This window comes from Bubalus kerabau, chromosome 11 (genome assembly GCF_029407905.1).
Source record: "Bubalus kerabau isolate K-KA32 ecotype Philippines breed swamp buffalo chromosome 11, PCC_UOA_SB_1v2, whole genome shotgun sequence".
Taxonomy (NCBI): domain Eukaryota; kingdom Metazoa; phylum Chordata; class Mammalia; order Artiodactyla; family Bovidae; genus Bubalus; species Bubalus kerabau.
Genome location: NC_073634.1, coordinates 34,650,553 through 34,673,211, shown reverse-complemented (window position 1 = coordinate 34,673,211; position 22,659 = coordinate 34,650,553). Strand labels below are relative to the sequence as shown.

At 37.2% G+C, this 22,659-nt stretch overlaps 1 protein-coding gene across 1 annotated transcript in view; it reads left to right on the top strand.

The window, feature by feature from the left end:
• The window catches only part of LOC129623048 (uncharacterized), a 367,755-nt gene extending 345,382 nt beyond the window's left edge, over nt 1-22,373 (top strand). Inside the window, exon 5 of the mRNA XM_055540056.1 lies at nt 18,592-22,373. Coding sequence (XP_055396031.1) covers nt 18,592-18,770 — 179 coding nt within the window. The 3' untranslated portion in view covers nt 18,771-22,373. The remainder of the gene's footprint in view (nt 1-18,591) is intronic.
• Nucleotides 22,374-22,659: the final 286 nt, after the last annotated feature.

Sequence of the window (22,659 nt, the reverse complement as noted above, 5' to 3'; positions counted from 1 at the left end):
CGAACCCCAAACAACAAAGTAAATGGCAACAGGATCATACTTATCAATAATTACCTTAAGCGTAAATGGGTTGAATGCCCCAACCAAAAGACAAAGACTGGCTGAATGGATGCAAAAACAAGACCCCTATATATGTTGTCTACAAGAGACCCACCTTGAAACAAGGGACACATACAGACTGAAAGATCTGGAAAAAGATATTCCATGCAAATAGAGGCCAAGAAAAGCAGGAGTAGCAATACTCATATCAGATAAAATAGACTTCAAAACAAAGGCTGTGAAAAGAGACAAAGAAGGACATACATAATGATCGATCCAAGAAGAAGATATAACAATTATAAATATATATGCATCCAACATAGGAGCACCTCAATATGTAAGACAAATGCTAACACGTATGAAAGGGGAAATTAACAATAACACAATAATAGTGGGAGACTTGAATACCCCATTCACACCTATGAATAGATCAACTAAACAGAAAATTAACAAGGAAACACAAACTTTAAATGATACAATAGACCAGTTAGACCTAATTGATATCTATAGGACATTTCACCCCCAAACAATGACTTTCACCTTTTTCTCAAGTGCACATGGAAGCTTCTCCAGGATAGATCACATCCTGGGCCATAAATCTAGCCTTGGTAAATTCAAAAAAATTGAAATCATTCCAAGCATCTTTTCTGACCACAATGCAGTAAGATTAGATCTCAATTACAGGAGAAAAACTATTAAAAATTCCAACATATGGAGGCTGAACAACACGCTGCTGAAAACCAACAAATCACAGAGGAAATTAAAAAAATAAAAAATAAAAATATGCATAGAAATGAATGAAAGTGAAAACACAACAACCCAAAACCTATGGGACACTGTAGAAGCACTGCTAAAGGGAAGGTTCATAGCAATACAGGCTTACCTCAAGAAAAAAGAAAAAAAGTCAAATAAATAACCTAACTCTACACCTAAAGCAACTAGAAAAGGAAGAAATGAAGAACCCCAGGGTTAGTAGAAGGAAAGAAATCTCAAAAATTAGGGCAGAAATAAATGCAAAAGAAACAAAAGAGACGATAGCAAAAATCAACAAAGCCAAAAGCTGGTTCCTTGAGATGATAAATAAAATTGACTAAGCATTAGCCAGACTCATCAAGAAACAAAGGGAGAAGAATCAAATCAACAAAATTAGAAATGAAAATGGAGAGATCACAACAGACAACACAGAAATACAAAGGATCATGAGACTACTATCAGCAACTATATGACAATAAAATGGACAACTTGGAAGAAATGGACAAACTCTTAGAAAAGTACAACTTTCCAAAACGGAACCAGAAAGAAATAGAAAATCTTAACAGACCCATCACAAGCACAGAAATTGAAACTGTAATCAGAAATCTTTGAGCAAACAAAAGCCCAGGACCAGACGGCTTCACAGCTGAATTCTACCAAAAATTTAGAGAAGAGCTAACACCTATCCTACTCAAGCTCTTCCAGAAAATTGCAGAGGAAGGTAAACTTCCAAACTCATTCTACGAGGTCACCATCACCCTAATACCAAAATCTGACAAAGATGCCACAAAAAAAGAAAACTACAGGTCAATATCACTGATAAACATAGATGCAAAAATCCTTAACAAAATTCTAGCAAACAGAATCCAACAACATATCAAAAAAAAAAAAAAAAAAAAAACATCATGACCAAGTGGGCTTTATGCCAGGATGCAAGGATTCTTCAATATCTGCAAATCAATCAACGTAATACACCACATTAACAAATTGAAAAAAAAAAAAACACAACATATGATTATCTCAATAGATGCAGAAAAAGCCTTTGACAAAATTCAACATCCATTTATGATAAAAACCCTCCAGAAAGCAGGAATAGAAGGAACATACCTCAACATAATAAAAGCTATATATGACAAACCCACAGCAAACATTATTCTCAATGGTGAAAAATTGAAAGCATTTCCCTAAAGTCAGGAACAAGACAACGGTGCCCACTCTCACCACTACTGTTCAACATACTTTTGGAAGTTTTGGCCACAGCAATCAGAGCAGAAAAAGAAATAAAAGAAATCCAAATTGGAAAAGAAGTAAAACTCTCACTGTTTGCAGATGACATGATCCTCTACATAGAAAACCCTAAAGACTCCACCAGAAAATTACTAGACCTAATCAATGAATATAGTAAAGTTGCAGGATATAAAATCAACACACAGAAATCCCTTGCATTCCTATACACTAACAATGAGAAAATAGAGAAATTAAGGAAACAATCCCATTCACCATTGCAACGGAAAGAATAAAATACTTAGGAATATATCTACCTAAAGAAACAAAAGACCTATATATAGAAAAGTATAAAATACTGGTGAAAGAAATCAAAGAGGACACAAATAGATGGAGAAATATACCGTGTTCATGGACTGGAATACTCAATATATAGATGCAATGCAATCCCTATCAAGCTACCAACGGTATTTTTCAGAGAACTAGAACAAATAATTTCACAATTTGTATGGAAATACAAAAAACCTCAAATAGCCAAAGCAATCTTCAGAAAGAAGAATGAAACTGGAGGAATCAACCTGCCTGACTTCAGGCTCTAATACAAAACCACAGTCTTCAAGACAGTATGGTACTGGCACAAAGACAGAAATATAGATCAATGGAACAAAATAGGAAGCCCAGAGATAAATCCACGCACCTAAGGACACCTTATTTCAACAAAGGAGGCAAGAATATACAATGGAGAAAAGACAATGTCTTTAACAAGTGGTTCTGGGAAAACTGGTCAGCCACTTGTAAAAAAAATGAAACTAGAACACTTTCTAACACCATACACAAAAATAAACTCAAAATGGATTAAAGATCTAAACATAAGACCAGAAACTATAAAACTCCTAGAGGAAAACATAGGCAAAACACTCTCCGACATACATCACAGCAGGATCCTCTGTGACCCACCTCCCAGAATATTGGAAATAAAAGCAAAAATAAACAAATGGGACCTAATTAAAATTAAAAGCTTTTGCACATCAAAGGAAACTATAAGCAAGGTGAAAAGACAGCCTTCAGAATGGGAGAAAATAGCAAACAAAGCAATGGACAAAGAATTAATCTCAAAAATATACAAGCAACTCCTGCAGCTCAATTCCAGAAAAATAAACTACCCAATCAAAATATGGGCCAAAGAACTAAACAGACATCTTTCCAAAGACATACAGATGGCTAACAAACACATGAAGATACTCAACATCACTCATTATCAGAGAAATGCAAATCAAAACCACAATGAGGTACCATTTCACACCAGTCAGAATGGCTGCTATACAAAAGCCTACAGGCAATAAATGCTGGAGAGGGTACGGAGAAAAGGAACCCTGTTACACTGCTGGTGGGAATGCAAACTAGTATAGCCACTATGGGGAACAGTGTGGAGATTCCTTAAAAAACTGGAAACAGAGATGCCATATGACCCAGCAAACCCACTGCTGGGCATACACACCGAGGAAACCAGAATTGAAAGAGACACGTGTGCCCCAATGTTCATCGCAGCACTGTTTATAATAGCCAGGACATGGAAGCAACCTAGATGTCCATGAGCAGATGAATGGATAAGAAAGCTGTGGTACATATACACAATGGAATATTACTTGGCCATTAAAAAAATACATTTGAACCAGTTGTAATGAGGTGGATGAAACTGAAGCCTATTATACAGAGTGAAGTAAGCCAGAAAGAAAAACACCAATACAGTATACTAATGCATATATATGGAATTTAGAAAGATGGTAATGATAACCCTGTATGCGAGATGGCAAAAGAGACACAGATGTATAGAACAGTCTTTTGGACTCTGTGGGAGAGGGCAAGAGTGGGATGATTTGGGAGAATGGCATTGAAACATGTATATTATCATATGTGAAACAAATTGCCAGTCCAGATTTGATGCATGATACAGGGTGCTCAGGGCTGGTGCACTGGGATAACCCAGAGGGATGGGATGGGGAGGGAGGTGGGAGAGGGGTTCAGGATGGGGAACACATGTACACCAGAGGAAGACTCATGTCAATGTATGGCAAAACCACTACAATATTGTAAAGTAATTAGCCTCCAATTAAAATAAATAAATTTATATTTAAAAAAAAGAAGATTCATAACATGGACATTTTGCCAAGAATGTACAGGTGTCTGATAACTTTCAGATCAAACCACTGAACTGGCTAAGAAATTAAAGAATTCTAATGGAAACCTTGATGGCCTCACAAGACTGTTAATAGACTATCAAGGATTAGTCACATAGAACTGAGCAAATGTATGAGTATGGTTATAGTTTGGAGTTTTTGTCTGAAATATTATTGGCTTTTAATCTGTGTTTTCTGGATTGAAGGAAACCTTTAAATTACATCTCTGTAAGTAGAACTGAACCATTTATCTTTTCTCTCTACCTGATCCCTCCAGAATTTGGAAACTCAGGTTCCTAGCAGTTTTCTCAGGTATAGATCACCTCCTAACAGATGTAGGAATCTCAAGGTATTTGGCGGACCTCAAAAAAAAAAAAAAAAAAAAAAGAATTCACCCAATTCATCACCCAAATCCATAGGTATCACAGGCACAATCAATGATATATTCTTGGTATGTTTTTCCTGGCCTTGAGGTTTTAAAATTTTATATTCTTTACAAAAAGTTCCAGCACAGCTAAAGTTTCTATTAACCAGACTTATTTTGCAAACAAATTAGTCTTAATTTGGCTATATTTGGTAGAAAGGCAGGTGATTTTAGAGAGAAAAAATTACGTTTCAGTGAACAGTAAGTTTAGTTTTGTTCATTGAGGTCTGTATTTACTGACTAAGATGCACTTCCCAGATAACTTTTTGTAAAAGTTCAGTCATTAAAAGGACACTCTAAGTATGTTTCTGAGGTTTATCATAGTAATCTAATTTTGGATGAAGATCAGATGTGCCAAGACCTGCAACCAAGAGATAATGCATTCTGGAAAAGGCATCAGATAAAGAAAACTGAGAGGGAACATAGCCTTTCCTGAATGAACCACAATTCCTATTTCTGACTTCAACTAAGACCAGCACTTTCAGAGCTGAACAAGAAGACAGCTATATCTAAAGTAGACAGCTGACACAAGATGTCTTAGCAGGCCTGCATACTGATTACTTTGACAATTTCTCACATTTTTGTTTATAATCTAAATGGATTTCTTGGGCTCAATCATATGAAAGTTTAAAAAATCAATCTAATTGTTGGGTTTGTGGCCAATCACCTATTTCCAGTTGCCTTGGTGGATTTATTCTCTCCAAGACTCTAAATGGATAGTCCTTAGACATTTTATTTTAAAAGAAAAATCCTTTAACATTATGCATGCTAATGTTACCACCAATATCACTAAAAGTGATCCTGACCCATTAATGATGCCTGTTTTGAACCTGGCCATAAATACTCCTTTTCATTAGATGTTGAATATTGCATAGCTCCTAACCAGATCCAATGGATTTATGGAAGAAGTCTGTGACCCTAGCTCTCCCCAGGTTGATTAGGAAGATATGTAATTGGTTTCTCTTGGGCTCAAGGTCACCTTAGGGTAATCTGTAATATGAGCACTCCTATCAGTTTTCCAATGGTATGACAATTTGGCCACAAAATTTGTTAACTCATGACCAATGAGGCATCAAATTTCTGCTCTGAACAATCCACTTCACAGTTTAGGAGAAATACTAGGAAAATGGTTTGGTTCAGAAGAATTTGGCTTAATCTTTAATGATGATGGTGTTGCTCCTACTATCAATTTAATTAGTTTGTAGAACATACATATACATACATACATATATATGTGTATATATATATATATGACTTTCACAGTTTCACCTGCTTGCACTAAGATAATGAATGTCTAAACAACCTGAAACTAAAGATCACCTCTATAATTCACTGTAGAATAATGGGCATACCCAATGCACATGCAAGGAGAACTGGCTTAAAAGTCCCTTATTGGACAAACTAGAATCAGCTGTCAATCCTTGCTGAACATTCTGCTAGTATAACCTCCCCCCACCCCACCCCCCGACCCCCAAACAAAGAGAGAACCAGGCAACTGAGACCTAGCACTGAGGGACATGATGGACCCCAGCGCAGGTAAGCAGCCACCCTGGCTTCAAGGGCCAAATATTCGATCACCTATTGCTTTCTGTTGAATGATTAATGATCAACAAGGGGAAACTGTGAAATAAAATTCATATTTGATGGCAAGAAATATTTAAATGTTTCTTTGCCTTTTGGCCTCCTCCCTCCTCACTACTATGCTTTGTGTATCTGCACTGTGCATTTACCAAACCTCCCCCATCAGCAGACATACCTACTCAACCAGAAAGAGCAACCTTCTCCTAGTACCAGCAAGACAATTCCTTAAAAGACAGCTTTCCTTTTTTTCTTTGTGAGGGGCTTCTTAGATCTGAAGTATGTAAATTCTTAATAATATGTCACTTAACATACAGTCCTCTGTCTCAAAAAGCTTATGTAACTGTTTGACTTCTAACAGGCCAAACAGTTCTCAGAGTTTTCTGAGATGCTTTTCCTGGGTTATAATCCGCAAATTTGGCTCAAATAAAATTTTCCACTTAGTAGATCAACTGATTTTTTTGTCGACAGGATCTATACCTTCCAGATAGTTGTATCTATTTCTATGCCCATAGGCTTAGGTGGTCTGACCTTGTTGGGTATGTGAGCACGGTGGATGACCTAAATGTTTTCACTTATACCATGACAGTAACAGAAAGAGAGTAAAAAGGGAACTAACATATATCCAGTACCTCCTATGTGCAAAGCACAATCTTAGGCACTTTAAACATATTTTAATAAGATTAATCTACTCTATGGCTTTTTTAAAATTAACAAACATTTTGTGTGTAAAGAAATTGAGACAAAAAAATTAAGTGAGGAGTCCAGGATCATAGGGCAAATCAACTGGTAGACCCAGAATTCACATTCAGGCCTATGTGAATCTTTTGTCTCTATGATATTGTCATTATTTATTAGATAATATCTACTAAATGGCAGAATAAAGTACAAGGCACTCACAACTGTCAATTTTAAATACATCTCAACTTATTTATAAATCAATTGGCTCTATTTTTTCTAATTCAAGTGCCATTTTTAAGACACTATGGGTAACAGTTTGAAAAATTGTACCATTTTTTTTTTTTTAACATATCACAAGTATTAACTTTTTAACTTTTTATCCTGGAATTTTTAAAAATCATTTTTCTTAAACTCTGATATATTTATACCAAATTCTTCACCATGGTGGGTGGTGTAATTTATGAATTTCAGGGCACATTTTGACATAATTTATCTGTACAAATATGCTCTGGATATAGACAGATAGACAGATAGTTGTACACATCCAATTAAAATGATATGCTCACCCCTTCCTGCATAAATTTAATGTAATTTTATATGTAACATGCATCTTCAAAGTCTCCCTGAAATTCACTTGTACATTTAAAATTTACATATGGAAGACCTGATAGAAGCAAGTCATAAGTAATATTCTGAAGCAAGTTTGCCAATAGAACAATTATGTTACTGTGGAAAATGATTATATTTTACGTATTATAACAAAAATGTAATTGTCATAAACATAAATCAGAGCTGTCCTCTAACCAACAGATTTTCTTCTCAGTATGTGAGAGAAAATTTAACTTTCTTCAGGATGCTATTTGTGGATATTTTTCTCATACTTATAAATGAACATTTTAAATTGCAAAAACTATAATGGACTGCTATGGACTGAACTGTGCTCTCCCAATTCATAAGTTGAAGTCCTAGTCCCTGGTGTGACTATATTTGGAGATAAAGCCTACAAAAAAGTAATTAAGAGCGTAAGGGTGGGGTCCTGATACAATAGGATTATTGTCCTTATGAGAAGAGTCAAGAAAGGACTGTTTTTCTGTCTCCATGTGGGGTCTTAGTAAGAAGGCTACCATCTATAAGCCTATAAAAGAGTTCTCACCAGAACCCAACTATGCTGCTGCTCTGAACTCAGATTTCCAGCCTCCAGAACTATGAGAAAATAAATTTCTGTTGTTTAAGTCTGTGGTATTTTGTTATGATAGCCTGAGCAGACTAAGATAATGACTTTAAAAACATCTATCTCTAAAACTTTTATACAAACAGCAGTCCATTTTAGTTTATGTTGAAGAAGAAATCATAGAAACAACTGATACATGGGTAAACTGATAGATCTGTATCAATGAATCTATCAATAGACACATGACATTTAACTAATGGCTCAGATGAGAACTTCAGTGACTTTAGAAATTTTGGAATGTCATGATATCAAATGTAAATGTATCTCAAGTTATTGATCAAGATATAAGCTCAAAAGTTAATCTCAAATATTTGATGGAGAATGCACCAAAGGCCCACTTTCTGCATTGAGGCCATGATGTCCAATGGAAATAGTGTTTTGATGAAAGTGAAAGAGGAGAGTGAAAAAGTTGGCTTAAAGCTCAACATTCAGAAAACAAAGATCATGGCATCTGGTCCCATCACTTCATGGGAAATAGATGGGGAAACAGTGGAAACAGTGTCAGACTTTATTTTTTGGGGTCCCAAAATCACTGCAGATGGTGATTGCAGCCATGAAATTAAAGGATGCTTACTCCTTGGAAGGAAAGTTATGACCAACCTAGATAGCATATTCAAAAGCAGAGACATGACCCACCTCCCAGAATTATGGAAATAAAAGCAAAAATAAACAAATGGGACCTATTAAAATTAAAAGCTTCTGCACAACAAAGGAAACTATAAGCAAGGTGAAAAGACAGCCTTCAGAATGGGAGAAAATAATAGCAAATGAAGCAACTGACAAAAAACTAAGCTCAAAAATATACAAGCATTGCAGAGAAAGGTAAACTTCCAAACTCATTCTATGAGGCCATCATCACCCTAATACCAAAACATGACAAAGATGCCACAAAAAAAGAAAACTATAGGCCAATATCACTGATGAACATAGATGCAAAAATCCTTAACAAAATTCTAGCAATCAGAATCCAACAACACATTAAAAAGATCATACACCATGACCAGGTGGGCTTTATCCCAGGGATGCAAGGATTCTTCAATATCCACAAATCAATCAATGTAATACACCACATTAACAAATTGAAAAATAAAAACCATATGATTATCTCAATAGATGCAGAGAAAGCCTTTGACAAAATTCAACATCCATTTATGATAAAAAAAAACTCTCCAGAAAGCAGGAATAGAAGGAACATACCTCAACATAATATAAGCTATATATGACAAACCCACAGCAAACTTTATCCTCAATGGTGAAAAATTGAAAGCATTTCCCCTAAAGTCAGGAACAAGACAAGGGTGCCCACTCTCACCATTACTATTCAACATACTTTTGGAAGTTTTGGCCACAGCAATCAGAGCAGAAAAAGAAATAAAAGGAGTCCAAATTGGAAAAAAGAAGTAAAACTCTCACTGTTTGCAGATGACATGATCCTCTACATAGACAACCCTAAAGACTCCACCAGAAAATTACTAGAACTAATCAGTGAATATAGTAAAGTTGCAGGATATAGAATCAACACACAGAAATCCATTGCATTCCTATAGACTAATAATGAGAAAATAGAAAGAGAAATGAAGGAAACAATTCCATTCACTATTGCAACGAAAAGAATAAAATACTTAGGAATATATCTACCTAAAGAAACTAAAGACCTATATATAGAAAACTATAAAACGCTGGTGAAAGGAATCAAAGAGGACAGTAATAGATGGAGAAATATACCATGTTCATGGATTGGAAGAATCAATATAGTGAAAATGAGTATACTACCCAAAACAATTTATAGACTCAATGCAATCCCTATCAAGCTACCAACGGTATTGTTCACAGAGCTAGAACAAATAATCTCACAATTTGTATGGAAATACAAAAAACCTCTAATAGCCAAAGCAATCTTCAGAAAGAAGAATGGAACTGGAGGAATCAACCTGCCTGACTTCAGGCTCTACTACAAAGCCACAGTCTTCAAGACAGTATGGTACTGGCACAAAGACAGAAATATAGATCAATGGAACAAAATAGAAAGCCCAGAGATAAACCCACGCACCTATGGATACCTTATCTTTGACAAAGGAGGCAAGGATATACAATGGATTAAAGACAATCTCTTTAACAAGTGGTGCTGGGAAAACTGGTTAACCACTTGTAAAAGAGTGAAACTAGAACACTTTCTAACATGATACACAAAAATAAACTCCAAATGGATTAAAAATCTAAACTTAAGACCAGAAACTATAAAACTCATCCAGGAGAACATAGGCAAAACACTCTCTGACATACATCACAGCAGGATCCTCTATGACCCACCTCCAAGAATATTGGAAATAAAAGCAAAAATAAACAAATGGGACCTAATTAAACTTAAAAGCTTCTGCACAACAAAGGAAACTATAAGCCAGATGAAAAGACAGCCTTCAGAATGGGAGAAAATAATAGCAAATGAAGCAACTGACAAACAACTAATCTCGAGAATATACAAGCAACTCCTGTAGCTCAATTCCAGAAAGATAAATGACCCAAACAATGGGCTAAAGAACTAAAGAGACATTTCTCCAAAGAAGACATACAGACGGCTAACAAACACATGAAAATATGCTCAACATCACTCATTTTCAGAGAAATGCAAATCAAAACCACTATGAGGTACCATTTTATGCCAGTCAGAATGGCTACGATCCAAAAGTCTACAAGCCATAAATGCTGGAGAGGGTGTGGAGAAAAGGGAACCCTCTTACACTGTTGGTGGGAATGCAAACTAGTACAGCCACTATGGAGAACAGTGTGGAGATTCCTTAAAAAACTGGAAATAGCACTGCCTTATGACCCAGCAATCCCACTGCTGGGCATACACACCTAGGAAACCAGAATTGAAAGAGACACGTGTGCCCCAGTGTTCACCCAGAACTGTTAATAGCCAGGACATGGAAGCAACCTAGATGTCCATCGGCAGATGAATGGATAAGAAAGCGGTGGTACATATACACAATGGAGTATTACTCAGCCATTAAAAAGAATACATTTGAATCAGTTCTAATGAAGTAGATGAAACTGGAGCCTATTATACAGAGTGAAGCAAGCCAGAAAGAAAAACACCAATACAGTATACTAACGGATATATATGGAATTTAGAAAGATGGTAACAATAACCCTGTATCAGTTCAGTTCAGCCGCTCAGTTGTGTCCAACTCTTTGCGATTCCATGAATCACAGCATGCCAGGCCTCCCTGTCCATCACCAGCTCCCAGAGTTCACCCAGACTCACGTCCATCGAGTCAGTGATGCCATCCATCCATCTCATCCTCTGTCGTCCCCTTCTCCTCCTGCCCCCAATCCCTCTCAGCATCAGAGTCTTTTCCAATGAGTCAACACTTTGCATGAGGTGGCCAAAGTACTGGAGTTTCAGCTTTAGCATCATTCCTTCCAAAGAAATCCCAGGGCTGATCTCCTTCAGAATGGACTGGTTGGATCTCCTTGCAGTCCAAGGGACTCTCAAGAGTCTTCTCCAATACCACACTTCAAAAGCATCAATTCTTCGGTGCTCAGCCTTCTTCACAGTCCAACTCTCACATCCATACATGACCACTGGAAAAACCATAGCCTTGACTAGATGGACCTTTGTTGGCAAAGTAATGTCTCTGCTTTTGAATATGCTATCTAGGTTGGTCATAACTTTCCTTCCAAGGAGTAAGCGTCTTTTAATTTCATGGCTGCAGTCACCATCTGTAGTGATTTTGGAGCCCCCCAAAATAAAATCTGACACTGTTTCCACTGTTTCCCCATCTATTTCCCATGAAGTGATGGGACCAGATGCCATGATCTTCGTTTTCTGAATGTTGAGCTTTAAGCCAACTTTTATGAGACAGCAAAAGAGACACTGATGTATAGAACAGTATTTTGGACTCTGTGGGAGAGGGAGAGGGTGGGATGATTTGGAGAATGACATTGAAACATGTATAATATCATATATGAAACTAGTCGCCAGTCCAGGTTCGATACACGATACTGGATGCTTGGGGCTGGTGCACTGGGACGACCCAGAGGGATAGTACAGGGAGGGAGGAGGGTCCAGGATGGGGAACACGTGTATACCTGTGGCGGATTAATGTTGATATATGGCAAAACCGATACAATATTGTAAAGTTAAAAAATAAAATTCAATTAAAAAAAATATATATATATACAAGCAACTCCTGCAGCTCAATTCCAGAAAAATAAATGACCCAATCAAAAAATGGGCCAAAGAACTAAATAGACATTTCTCCAAAGAAGACATACAGATGGCTAACAAACACATGAAAAGATGCTCAACATCACTCCTTATCAGAGAAATGCAAATCAAAACCACAATGAGGTACCATTTCACCAGTCAGAATGGCTGCGATCCAAAAGTCTACAAGCCATAAATGCTGGAGAGGGTGTGGAGAAAAGGGAACCCTCTTACACTGTTGGTGGGAATGCAAACTAGTATAGCTACTATGGAGAACAGTGTGGAGATTCCTTAAAAAACTGGAAATAGCACTGCCTTATGACCCAGCAATCCCACTGCTGGGCATACACACCTAGGAAACCAGAATTGAAAGAGACACGTGTGCCCCAATGTTCATCGCAGCACTGTTTATAATAGCCAGGACATGGAAGCAACCTAGATGTCCGTTAGCAGACGAATGGTTAAGAAAGCTGTGGTACATATACACAATGGAATATTACTCAGCCATTAAAAAGAATACATTTGAATCAGTTGTAATGAGGTGGATGAAACTGGAGCCTATTATACAGAGTGAAGTAAGCCAGAAAGAAAAACACCAATACAGTATACTAACGGATATATATGGAATTTAGAAAGATGGTAATGATAATCCTGTATGTGAGATAGCAAGAGAGACACAGATGTATAGAACAGTCTTTTGGACTCTGTGGGAGAAGGCGAGGGTGGGATGATTTGGGAGAATGACATTGAAACATGTATAATATCATATATGAAATGAATTGCCAGTCCAGGTTCTATGCATGATACAGGATACTTGGGGCTGGTGCACTGGGATGACCCAGAGGGATGGTAGGGGGAGGGAGGTGGGAGGGGGGGTTCAGGATGGGAAACACATATACACCCATGGCGGATTCATGTTGATGTATGACAAAACCAATACAATATTGTAAAGTAATTAGCCTTCAATTAAAATAAATTTATATAAAAAATGAAGTAAATGAAAAAAATAATAAAAAGCAGAGACATTACTTTGTCAACAAAGGTCCATCTGGTTAAGGCTATGGTTTTTCCAATGGTCATGTATGGATGTAAGAGTTGGACTGTGAAGAAAGCTGAGCGCCAAAGAATTGATGCTTTTGAACTGTGGTGTTGGAGAAGACTCTTGCGAGTCCCCTTGGACTGCAAGGAGATCCAACCAGTCCATCCTAAAGAAGATCATTCCTGGGTGTTCATTGGAAGGACTAATGCTGAAGCTGAAACTCCAATACTTTGGCCACCTGATGCGAGGAGCTGACTCATTGGAAAAGACCCTGATGCTGGGAGGGATTGGGGGCAGAAGGAGACGGGGACCACAGAGGATGAGATGGCTAGATGGCATCACCAATTCAATGGACATGAGTTTGGGTAAACTTCGGGAGTTGACGATGGACAGGGAGGCCTGTCGTGCTGCAATTCATGGGGTCGCAAAGAGTCAGACACGACTGAGCAACTAAACTGAACTGAATGACCTACTGACAGAGGTCCTGAAGTACAGCCAAGGACTTTTCAAAAGGGGTTACTTAACTGCTGGTGGTGCCTAACCTGAAAGTCATTATTGTTTTTAGAATTTGTAAACATATGAAAAAATAAAAGAGTAATTACCTAATTTTTGTGCTACAGAGTAAAAGGATAGAAATCACATATAATGGTGTGCAGGACTGACAATATTTCTGAAACCTGGTTGAGTATACTGCAGATAAGAGAGTCTTTGTAATCAACTTCCCAGCTCTTATAAAAAATATCAATATATATGATAGGTCCCCAAAATGCAAGTGCATATGTTGGACAAAGAGGAAAGTTAATAATCATCAGTCTTGGGCTGAAACTTTTTTTACCAGCAATCTATATTAAATTGTTCCTTTGTAAAGCTTCTTAAATGATATAACAGCATGCAGCACCCCCAAGGATGGGAGACGATTTTACAACTCTAAGTGGGTTGATATATTCAGGTAATTATCAAATATTGGTGACTGTGCATTTGATGTATAATATATGACAATGTGAGAGAATTATTTTTTATTTAGGCAGTTCTGAGAACAACTCATAAACAGCTTCTCCCAAGTCTCTCCTTTATTATCATCCATCATGCTTAGCTACTTTGATTTGACATTAGCTACATCTTAATGCCAGGGACTGCATGGATAATTCTGCATTGATGTTGCTAATTTCTACAGTGTAACCACAATGTTTGACATGATGTAGTCAGGCATATTTTCTGTGTTCCCTCATAAAACCTTAGTGGATATAGGTTTGTTTTTGTTTTGTTTTGTTTTTTTCCTTAATGTGGTTAGTTTTAACCCATCAAAGGTAAGACAAGATAGGTGAAGTCTAAGTTATTAAATTGAGGGACAGAGTCTCCTAAAGAAACAAAACAAAACACTCAGGTTAGAAAAATAAGGCAACATTCTCATTCATCAACTAATATTAAGAGCCCATATGTGCCAGCAACTGAGCTTTCTATATTCAGTTCAGTCTATAAGAACTGCACACCTGATCCACTACAGACACTGTTAGTAAATATTATCTAAAATAAAAGTGCTCAAAATTTCACAGGTTGCTTTGAAAGCTATCAAATGCTTAATAAATGTTGGATATCCTTATTTTGAAAATTATTAAAATGAAAATCAAGTTTATATGAAGTTTGTCATAGATGGTTATAAATATGTATAGCATATATATATAAAATATATATAAATATATATATAATATATATAACATATATATAAAACACAAATACAACAGTTTCCAATAAATACAGAGAGTTGTGATGAATCATGTTTCTATCTAATTAAAGGTTAACAGGTACTTCCTCTATATCATTATAATAATCTTATATAGTACCCGATAGTATGCTAAGTATTATCAATAATAATTGTATGACTCTTCTTTCTCTAAATTAATATAGTAAAATAAGTGTGTTTTTGCATGAAGGAATTCACAATATGAGTAGCTGCTGCTGCTGCTAAGTCGCTTCAGTTGTGTCTGACTCTGTGCAACCTCATAGATGGCAGCCCACCAGGCTCCCTCGTTCTTGGGATTCTTCAGGCAAGAACACGAGTGGGTTGCCATTTCCTTCTCCAGTGCATGAAAGTGAAAGTGAAGTCAGTCGCTCAGTCATATGAAAACTGTTCATTGTATTCAAGTGTGTGTCCTGAAAGCCAACATTTCTGTAGAAATTGAGAAAATGAATCACTCAATATGGGTAGGAGTAACTGAGAAACCTTTATTAAGGCATTAGAAGTCAGGATTGAATGAACAGAGTGTGAGGACAGTGTGAAAAGTGGAAGTGAAAGTCACTCAGTCGTTTCCAACTCTGCGAACCCATGGACTACACAGTCCATGGAATTCTCCAGGCCAGAATACTGGAGTGGGAAACCTTAACCTTCTCCAGGGGATCTTACCAAACCAGGGATTGGACCCAGGTCTCCTGCATTGTAGGAGGATTCTTTACCAGCTGAGCCACAAGGGAAGTCGAGGACAGAATAGTTCAAAGAAACCAGTAAGACTTTGAAAGGTTAGTGTAAAAGTGTTATGACTGATGGTTTGAAAGAAGAAGAAAGGACCAAACCAAGTTCCCATAAGATTTAATAAGGACAGGGTGCTGCTGCTGCTAAGTCACTTCAGTCGTGTCTGACTCTGCGACCCCACAGACAGCAGCCCACCAGGCTCCTCCATCCCTGGGATTCTCCAGGCAAGAACACTGGAGTGGGCTGCAATTTCCTTCTCCAAGGACAGGGTATTAAGAGGTAAAAACCATTATATGTAAAATATGGTACAAGGATATATTGTACAGGATAGGAATATAGCCAATATTTTATAACAACTATACATGGAGTATAACATAGTACTTGTTAAAAAGTGGTGAGACTGGACATCCTTGTCTTGTTCCTGATCTTAGAGGAAAAGCTTTGAAACTTTCACCATTGAGTATGATGTTGGTATGGATTTGTCACATATGGCCTTTATTTTGTAGAGGCTTTTGTAATTTACAGACATCTATTGCTTTACCCTGATGCTTTTATAAAAGTGCTTCATCTTCAGTAAGATTCATAATTCTTGACTTGTCCAAGTCATTTCTAAGTACCTCAGACTGAATGGACTGATGAGGAAGATTATATAATTTTATGCTTTTTTCCTTAAACCATTGTTTACTTTTTAATGTTTTAATTTGGTAAAAGTATACCTTTGTGAACAAAGATGAAATAATTACATTTTCCTCCCTACATAATCCCTCCAGAATTTAGAAACTGCTAGTGAATATTCTGAAACTCCAGTACTTTGGCCACCTCATGTAAAGAGTTGACTCATTGGAAAAGACTCTGATGCTGAGAGGGATTGGGGGCAGGAGGAGAAGGGGACGACAGAGGATGAGATGGATGGATGGCATCACTGACTCAATGGACGTGAGTCTGGGTGAACTCCGGGAGTTGCTGATGGACAGGGATGCCTGGCGTGCTGTGATTCATGGGGTCACAAAGAGTCGGACACGACTGAGCAACTGAACTGAACTGAGTGAATATTCTTACTTTTGTATCAATATTGTTATTTGCATAAGTTCAATTTGGTTACATTACCCAGGCTTTGACAGGCATGTCAGAATTGAGAATTGTGTGCATAGACTCAGATATGACCTGACAGCTTGGAGGAAGCAAGGCTGACTTTATGGAGCCCACAAAGCCCATTGTGAAACAGTGTTTCTAGCAGCTAACCAGAGGAATAAGGAAGGACACCTCCTGACAGATGCAGGAAACTTACAATATTTGTGGGACCTTGAGGTGAAAAATTGTTTAGTAGGAACAAGAATACACATTTGTGATTATCAGATTCTAGTACTATTAACTGAGTTTTTGTTATATACATGTAAACTGGACCAAATCCTGAATTCTAGTTTCCTCTGATATCTGACTACAACTCTCCAAACTAACATTTCCAATTTTCTCCTACCTTTTTGACTTGGAATTACTGAGAACAAGTTGCCCTCCCCCCTCCCCCAAACCCTGCAAATTGAATAGAAACAACTTGATGTAATCTTTAGAGAGTGAAATCACCATAACAGTTCAATTGCACAGTCTTTGTAATTGCCTAATGCTGTGTGGGCCACTCAGAAAGCTTATCTGAACACCCATTGATCATGTCCATGGGATTTCCCAGTCAAGAAAGAATACTGGAGTGGTTTGCCATTTCATTCGACAGGAATCTTCCTGACCCAGGAACTGAACCTGTGTCTCCTGCGCTGCAGGCAGATTCTTTAGCACTGAGCCCCCTGAGAAGCCCATTGAGATCATCAGAAACATTCAAACTGCAAAAGGTGCTTCAACACCAACATCTATATATCTTTTCATGTCTACTGACTGACTGTAGGACTCAATCTGGGTTTCAGTTTGCTTCAACCAGTAACCTTTGCTTTTCTTTAGTTTTCATAGAAATCTTTATTATATATTTGACTGCCCATACCAAGGAAAAGGTCAAGGTGAGGCAACCTTAGAAGGGTGTTTCCCAAGGCTGAGACCAAAGTCTGTGGTGATACTTGGAAGAAAGCTTTGAAATTTCAATTGAGATCACTGGCCTTACCAACCTGGTATTTTAACAACTAACCTTGGATGATCTCCATTAAAGATATCAACTCTAAAATAGCCTTTAAGATGATTACATCATTTCAAATTCCAAGATCTAAACAGAAAAATAATTTTATACATCTCAGACTAGTGGCTTTTTGAGCTAAAACTTAGACTCTGTCATCTAATTTGTGGCTAATTTAGTGCCTGGCATATAGAGGTATATAGAATACATTTATTACCTTCCAGAGAGAAATACTTAGAAACATTCAGCTCTTGTTTTTGTTGACTTACCTGTGAGGAGTTTTTCCCTTTCTTCTCTACTTCCATAACTTTATCTTTTCCTCACACTTGCATACAGATTTAGATATGGCATGAAAGAACTAACTGACTTCAACCATAAGAAATACAGAAGCAGAGTAGAGAACAACACACAGAAATATGAATGTTATATGGATTAGAAACTATGTATGATTCCAAAATTAATGGTTATGTCTGTTCAGAGATATGATGACACAAGGAAGATGGCAGTAGAAAGTAGAGACAGGGTGCATGGAATCATACCAATTAATCAGAATGCCTCTGGAATAGGATGTGCCAAATAACTTACTTTCTGGGTCAGTAGTAATTAAATTTGTAGATTTTTAAAAGAATTCATGTTATTTATTTGATCCTCACAGCTACTCAGGAAGGCAAGCCCAGTGCTATTATCCCAAGAACACAAATGACAAAACTAAGGCCTAAGAGAAGCTGGAGAGAAGGGGCATATGGAGGCTGCCTGAGGGATCCTTGGGAGCACTCTACAGCCAGGGAGAAAAGGAGTCTGGGCCACTCCAAAAACTCAACCGGGAGGGGTTAGCAGAGGAGAAATAACCACGTTGCAAGGCTGCGATTTGTGACGATAGCACAGAGTGTCTTGAGATCAAGCCCTGAGACTTTGGAGTGGGAGCACTGACTCCAAGACCCTAGACTACCGGAGAATTACCCTAGGGAGTATCAAATAGTGAGAACTCACACAAAGGAAGCCACTTGAATACACAACCCGGCATGTAACACCACCAGTAGCACTCTATGCAGGATGCCTCATCTAAACAAACAAAACAAAAATATAAACCCAATCATCAGCATACAGGATTACCACCACACTCAGCCTTGCTCATCAGGGGAAAAACAAACAAACAAAAAAACTCAGCACAAATTTCACTATACAAAATTACACAAACCACTGGACCAACCTTAGGAGGGCAGAAACCAAAAGGAAGAAAGGATTCAACCTTGAAGCCTGGGAAAGGGAGACCTCAAACACAATAAGTTAAAAGAAAATAATGAAAAGGCAGAGAAATACTACACAAATGAAGGCACAAACTAGAAACACAGAAGTCCAAACAAATGAAGAGGAAATAGGCAAACTACTGGAAAAAGAATTCAGAATAATGATAGTAAAGATGATCAAAAACCTTGAAAACAGAATGGAGAAAATGCAAGAATCAATTAACATACAGAGACAAACAGCACAATTACTGAAATTAAAAATATGCTAGAAGGAATCAGTAGCAGAATATCTGAAGCAGAAGAACGAAGCAGTGAGCTGGAAGATAAAATGGTGGAAATAACTTCTGAAGAGCAGAATAAAGTAAAAAGAATGAAAGGAATTTAGGTTAGTCTCAGAGACCTCTGAGACAATATCAAACACACCAACATTCGAATTATAGGGGGTCACAGAAGAAGCAGAGAAAAAGAAAGGGTATGAGAAATTTTTTGAAGCGATTAGAGTTGAAAATTTCCCCAACATGGAAAAAGAAATAGTCAATCAAGTCCAAGAGGCACAAAGAGTCTCATACAGGATAAACTCAAGCAGAAACATGCCAAGACACATACAAATCAAACTAACAAAGACTAAACACAAAGAAAGAATATTAAAAGCAGCAAGGGAGAAGCAACAAGTAACATACAAGGGAAACCCCACATGCTTAACAGCTAATCTTTCAGCAGAAACTCTGCAGGCCAGAAGGGAATGGCAGGATGTATCTAAAGTACTGAAAGGGAAAATCTACAACTAAGATTACTGTACCTAGCAAGATCTCATTCAAAATTGATGGAGAAATCAAAAGCTTTTCAGATAAGCAAAAGTGAAGAGAATTCAGTAGCACCACCAGCTTTACAACAAAATTTAAAGGGACTTATATAGTCAAGAAATATAAGAGAAGAAAAAGATCTACAAAATCAGCCCCAAACAATTTATAAAATGGCGATAGGAACATATACATCAATAATTACTTTAAATGTAAACAGATTAAATGCTCCAACCAAAAGACACAGACTGGCTCAATGGATACAAAAACAAGACCCATATATATGCTGTCTACCAGAAACCCACTTCAGACTTGAAGACACATATAGACTGAGAGGATGGAAAAATTTATTCCATGCAAATGGGAAACAAAAGAAAGCTGGAGTAGCAATCCTCATATCAGACAAAATAGACCTTAAAATAAAGAATATTACAAGAGATAAGGAAGGAAACTACATAATGATCAAAGGATCAATCACAAGAGGAAGACATAACAATGGTTAAGTATCAATGAACCCAACACAGGAGCACCTCAATATGTAAGACAGACACTAACAGACATAAAAGGAGACATTGACAGTAACACAATGATAATAGGAGACTTTAACACCCTACTCACACCAATGGACAGAGCATCAAAACAGAAAATTAATAAGGAAACACAAGTCTTAAATGATACATTAGATGAGATGGATCTCATTGATATCTTCAGGACATTCCATCCAAATGCAGAAGAATACACCTTCTTCTCAAGTGCACATGGAACATTCTCCAGGATAGAGCACATCTTGGGTCACAGATCAAATCTCAGTAAATTTAAGAAAACTGAAATCATATCAAGCATCTTTTCTGACCACAACACTATGAGACTAGATATAAGTTACAAGAAAAAAAACTGTAAAAAAAAACCACAAATGCATGGAGATTAAACAACAGGTTATTGAATAAATCAAAAGGGAAATCAAAAAAATTTCTAGAAACAAATGACAGTGAAAACACAACTCAAAACCTATGGGATGCAGTCAAAGTGGTTCTAAGAGGGAAGCTTATAGCAATACAATCCTACCTCAAGAAACAAGAAAAACATCAAGTAGACAACCTAACTTTACACCTAAAACAACTGGAAAAAGAAGAACCAAAATAACTCAAAAATTAGTAGAAGGAAAGAAATCATAAAGCTCCAAGCAGAAATAAATGAAGAAGAAATGAAAGAAACAGTAGTCAAGATTAATAAAACTACATGCTGGTTCTTTGAGAAGAAAAACAAAATTGACAAACCTTTGACTAGACTCATCAAGAAAAAAAGAAGAATAAAATCAACAAAAGTAGAAATGAAAAAGGAGAAGTTACAACAGACAATGCAGAAATACAAGGATTATAGGAGACTATTCAGTTCAGTTCAGTCGCTCAGTTGGGTCTGTTTGTAACCCCATGGACTGCAGTATGCCACGCTTCCCTGTCCATCACCAACTCCTGGAGCTTACTCAAACTCATGTTGATTGAGTTGGTGATGCCATCCAATCATCTCATCCTCTGTCATCCCCTTCTCCTCCCACCTTCAATCTTTCCCAGCATCAGGATCTTTTCAAATGAGTCAGTTCATCGCATCAGGTGGCCAAAGTTTTGGAGCTTCAGCTTCAACAACAGCCCCTCCAATGAATATTCAAGACTGATTTCCCTCTCACATCCATACATGACTACTGGAAAAACCATAGCTTTGACTAGATGGACTTTTGTTGGCAAAGTATTGTCTCTGCTTTTTAATATGTTGTCTAGGTTGGTCATAGCTTTTCTTCCAAGGAGCAAGCGTCTTTTAATTTCATGGCTGTGGTCACCATCTGCAGTGATTTTGGAGCCCCCCAAAATAAAGTCTGTCACTGTTTCCACTGTTTCCCCATCTATTTGTCATGAAGTGATGGGACCAGATGCCATGATCTTAGTTTTCTGAATGTTTAGTTTTAATAAAAGACATAATAAGAGACTATTATGAACAACTATATGGCAATAAAATGGATAACCTGGAAGAACGGACAAATTCTTAGAAAAGTTCAATCTTCCAAGGCTGAACCAGACAGAAATAGAAATTATGAACAACCCAATTACAAGCACTGAAATTGAAGCTGTGATCAAAAAGCTCCCCAAAAAACAAAAGCCCAGAACCAGATGGTTTCACAGGAGAATTCTATCAATCATTTAGAAAAGAGCTAATGCCTATCCTTCTAAAACTCTCAAAAAATTGCAGCAGAAGGAACACTTTCAAATTTACTCTACAGGGCCACCATCACCCTGCTACCAAAACCAGACAAAGACAACACACAAAAAAGAAAACTACAGGCCAGTATCACTGATGAACATACATGCAAAAATCCTCAACAAAATTTTAGCAAACAGAATTTAGCAACACATCAAAAAGCTCATATACCATGATCAAGTCAGGTTTATTCCAACTTGGTGCAAGGATTCTTCAATATATGCAAATCAATCAAAGTGGTACACCATATTAACAAACTGAAAGATAAAAAACCATATGATAATCTCAATAGATGCAGAAAAAGCCTTTGACAAAATTCAGCACCTATTTATGATTAAAACTCTTCAAAAAATGGGCATAGAAGGAAGCTACCTCAACATGGTAAAGGCCATATATGATAAGCCTACAGCAAACATTATTCTCAAT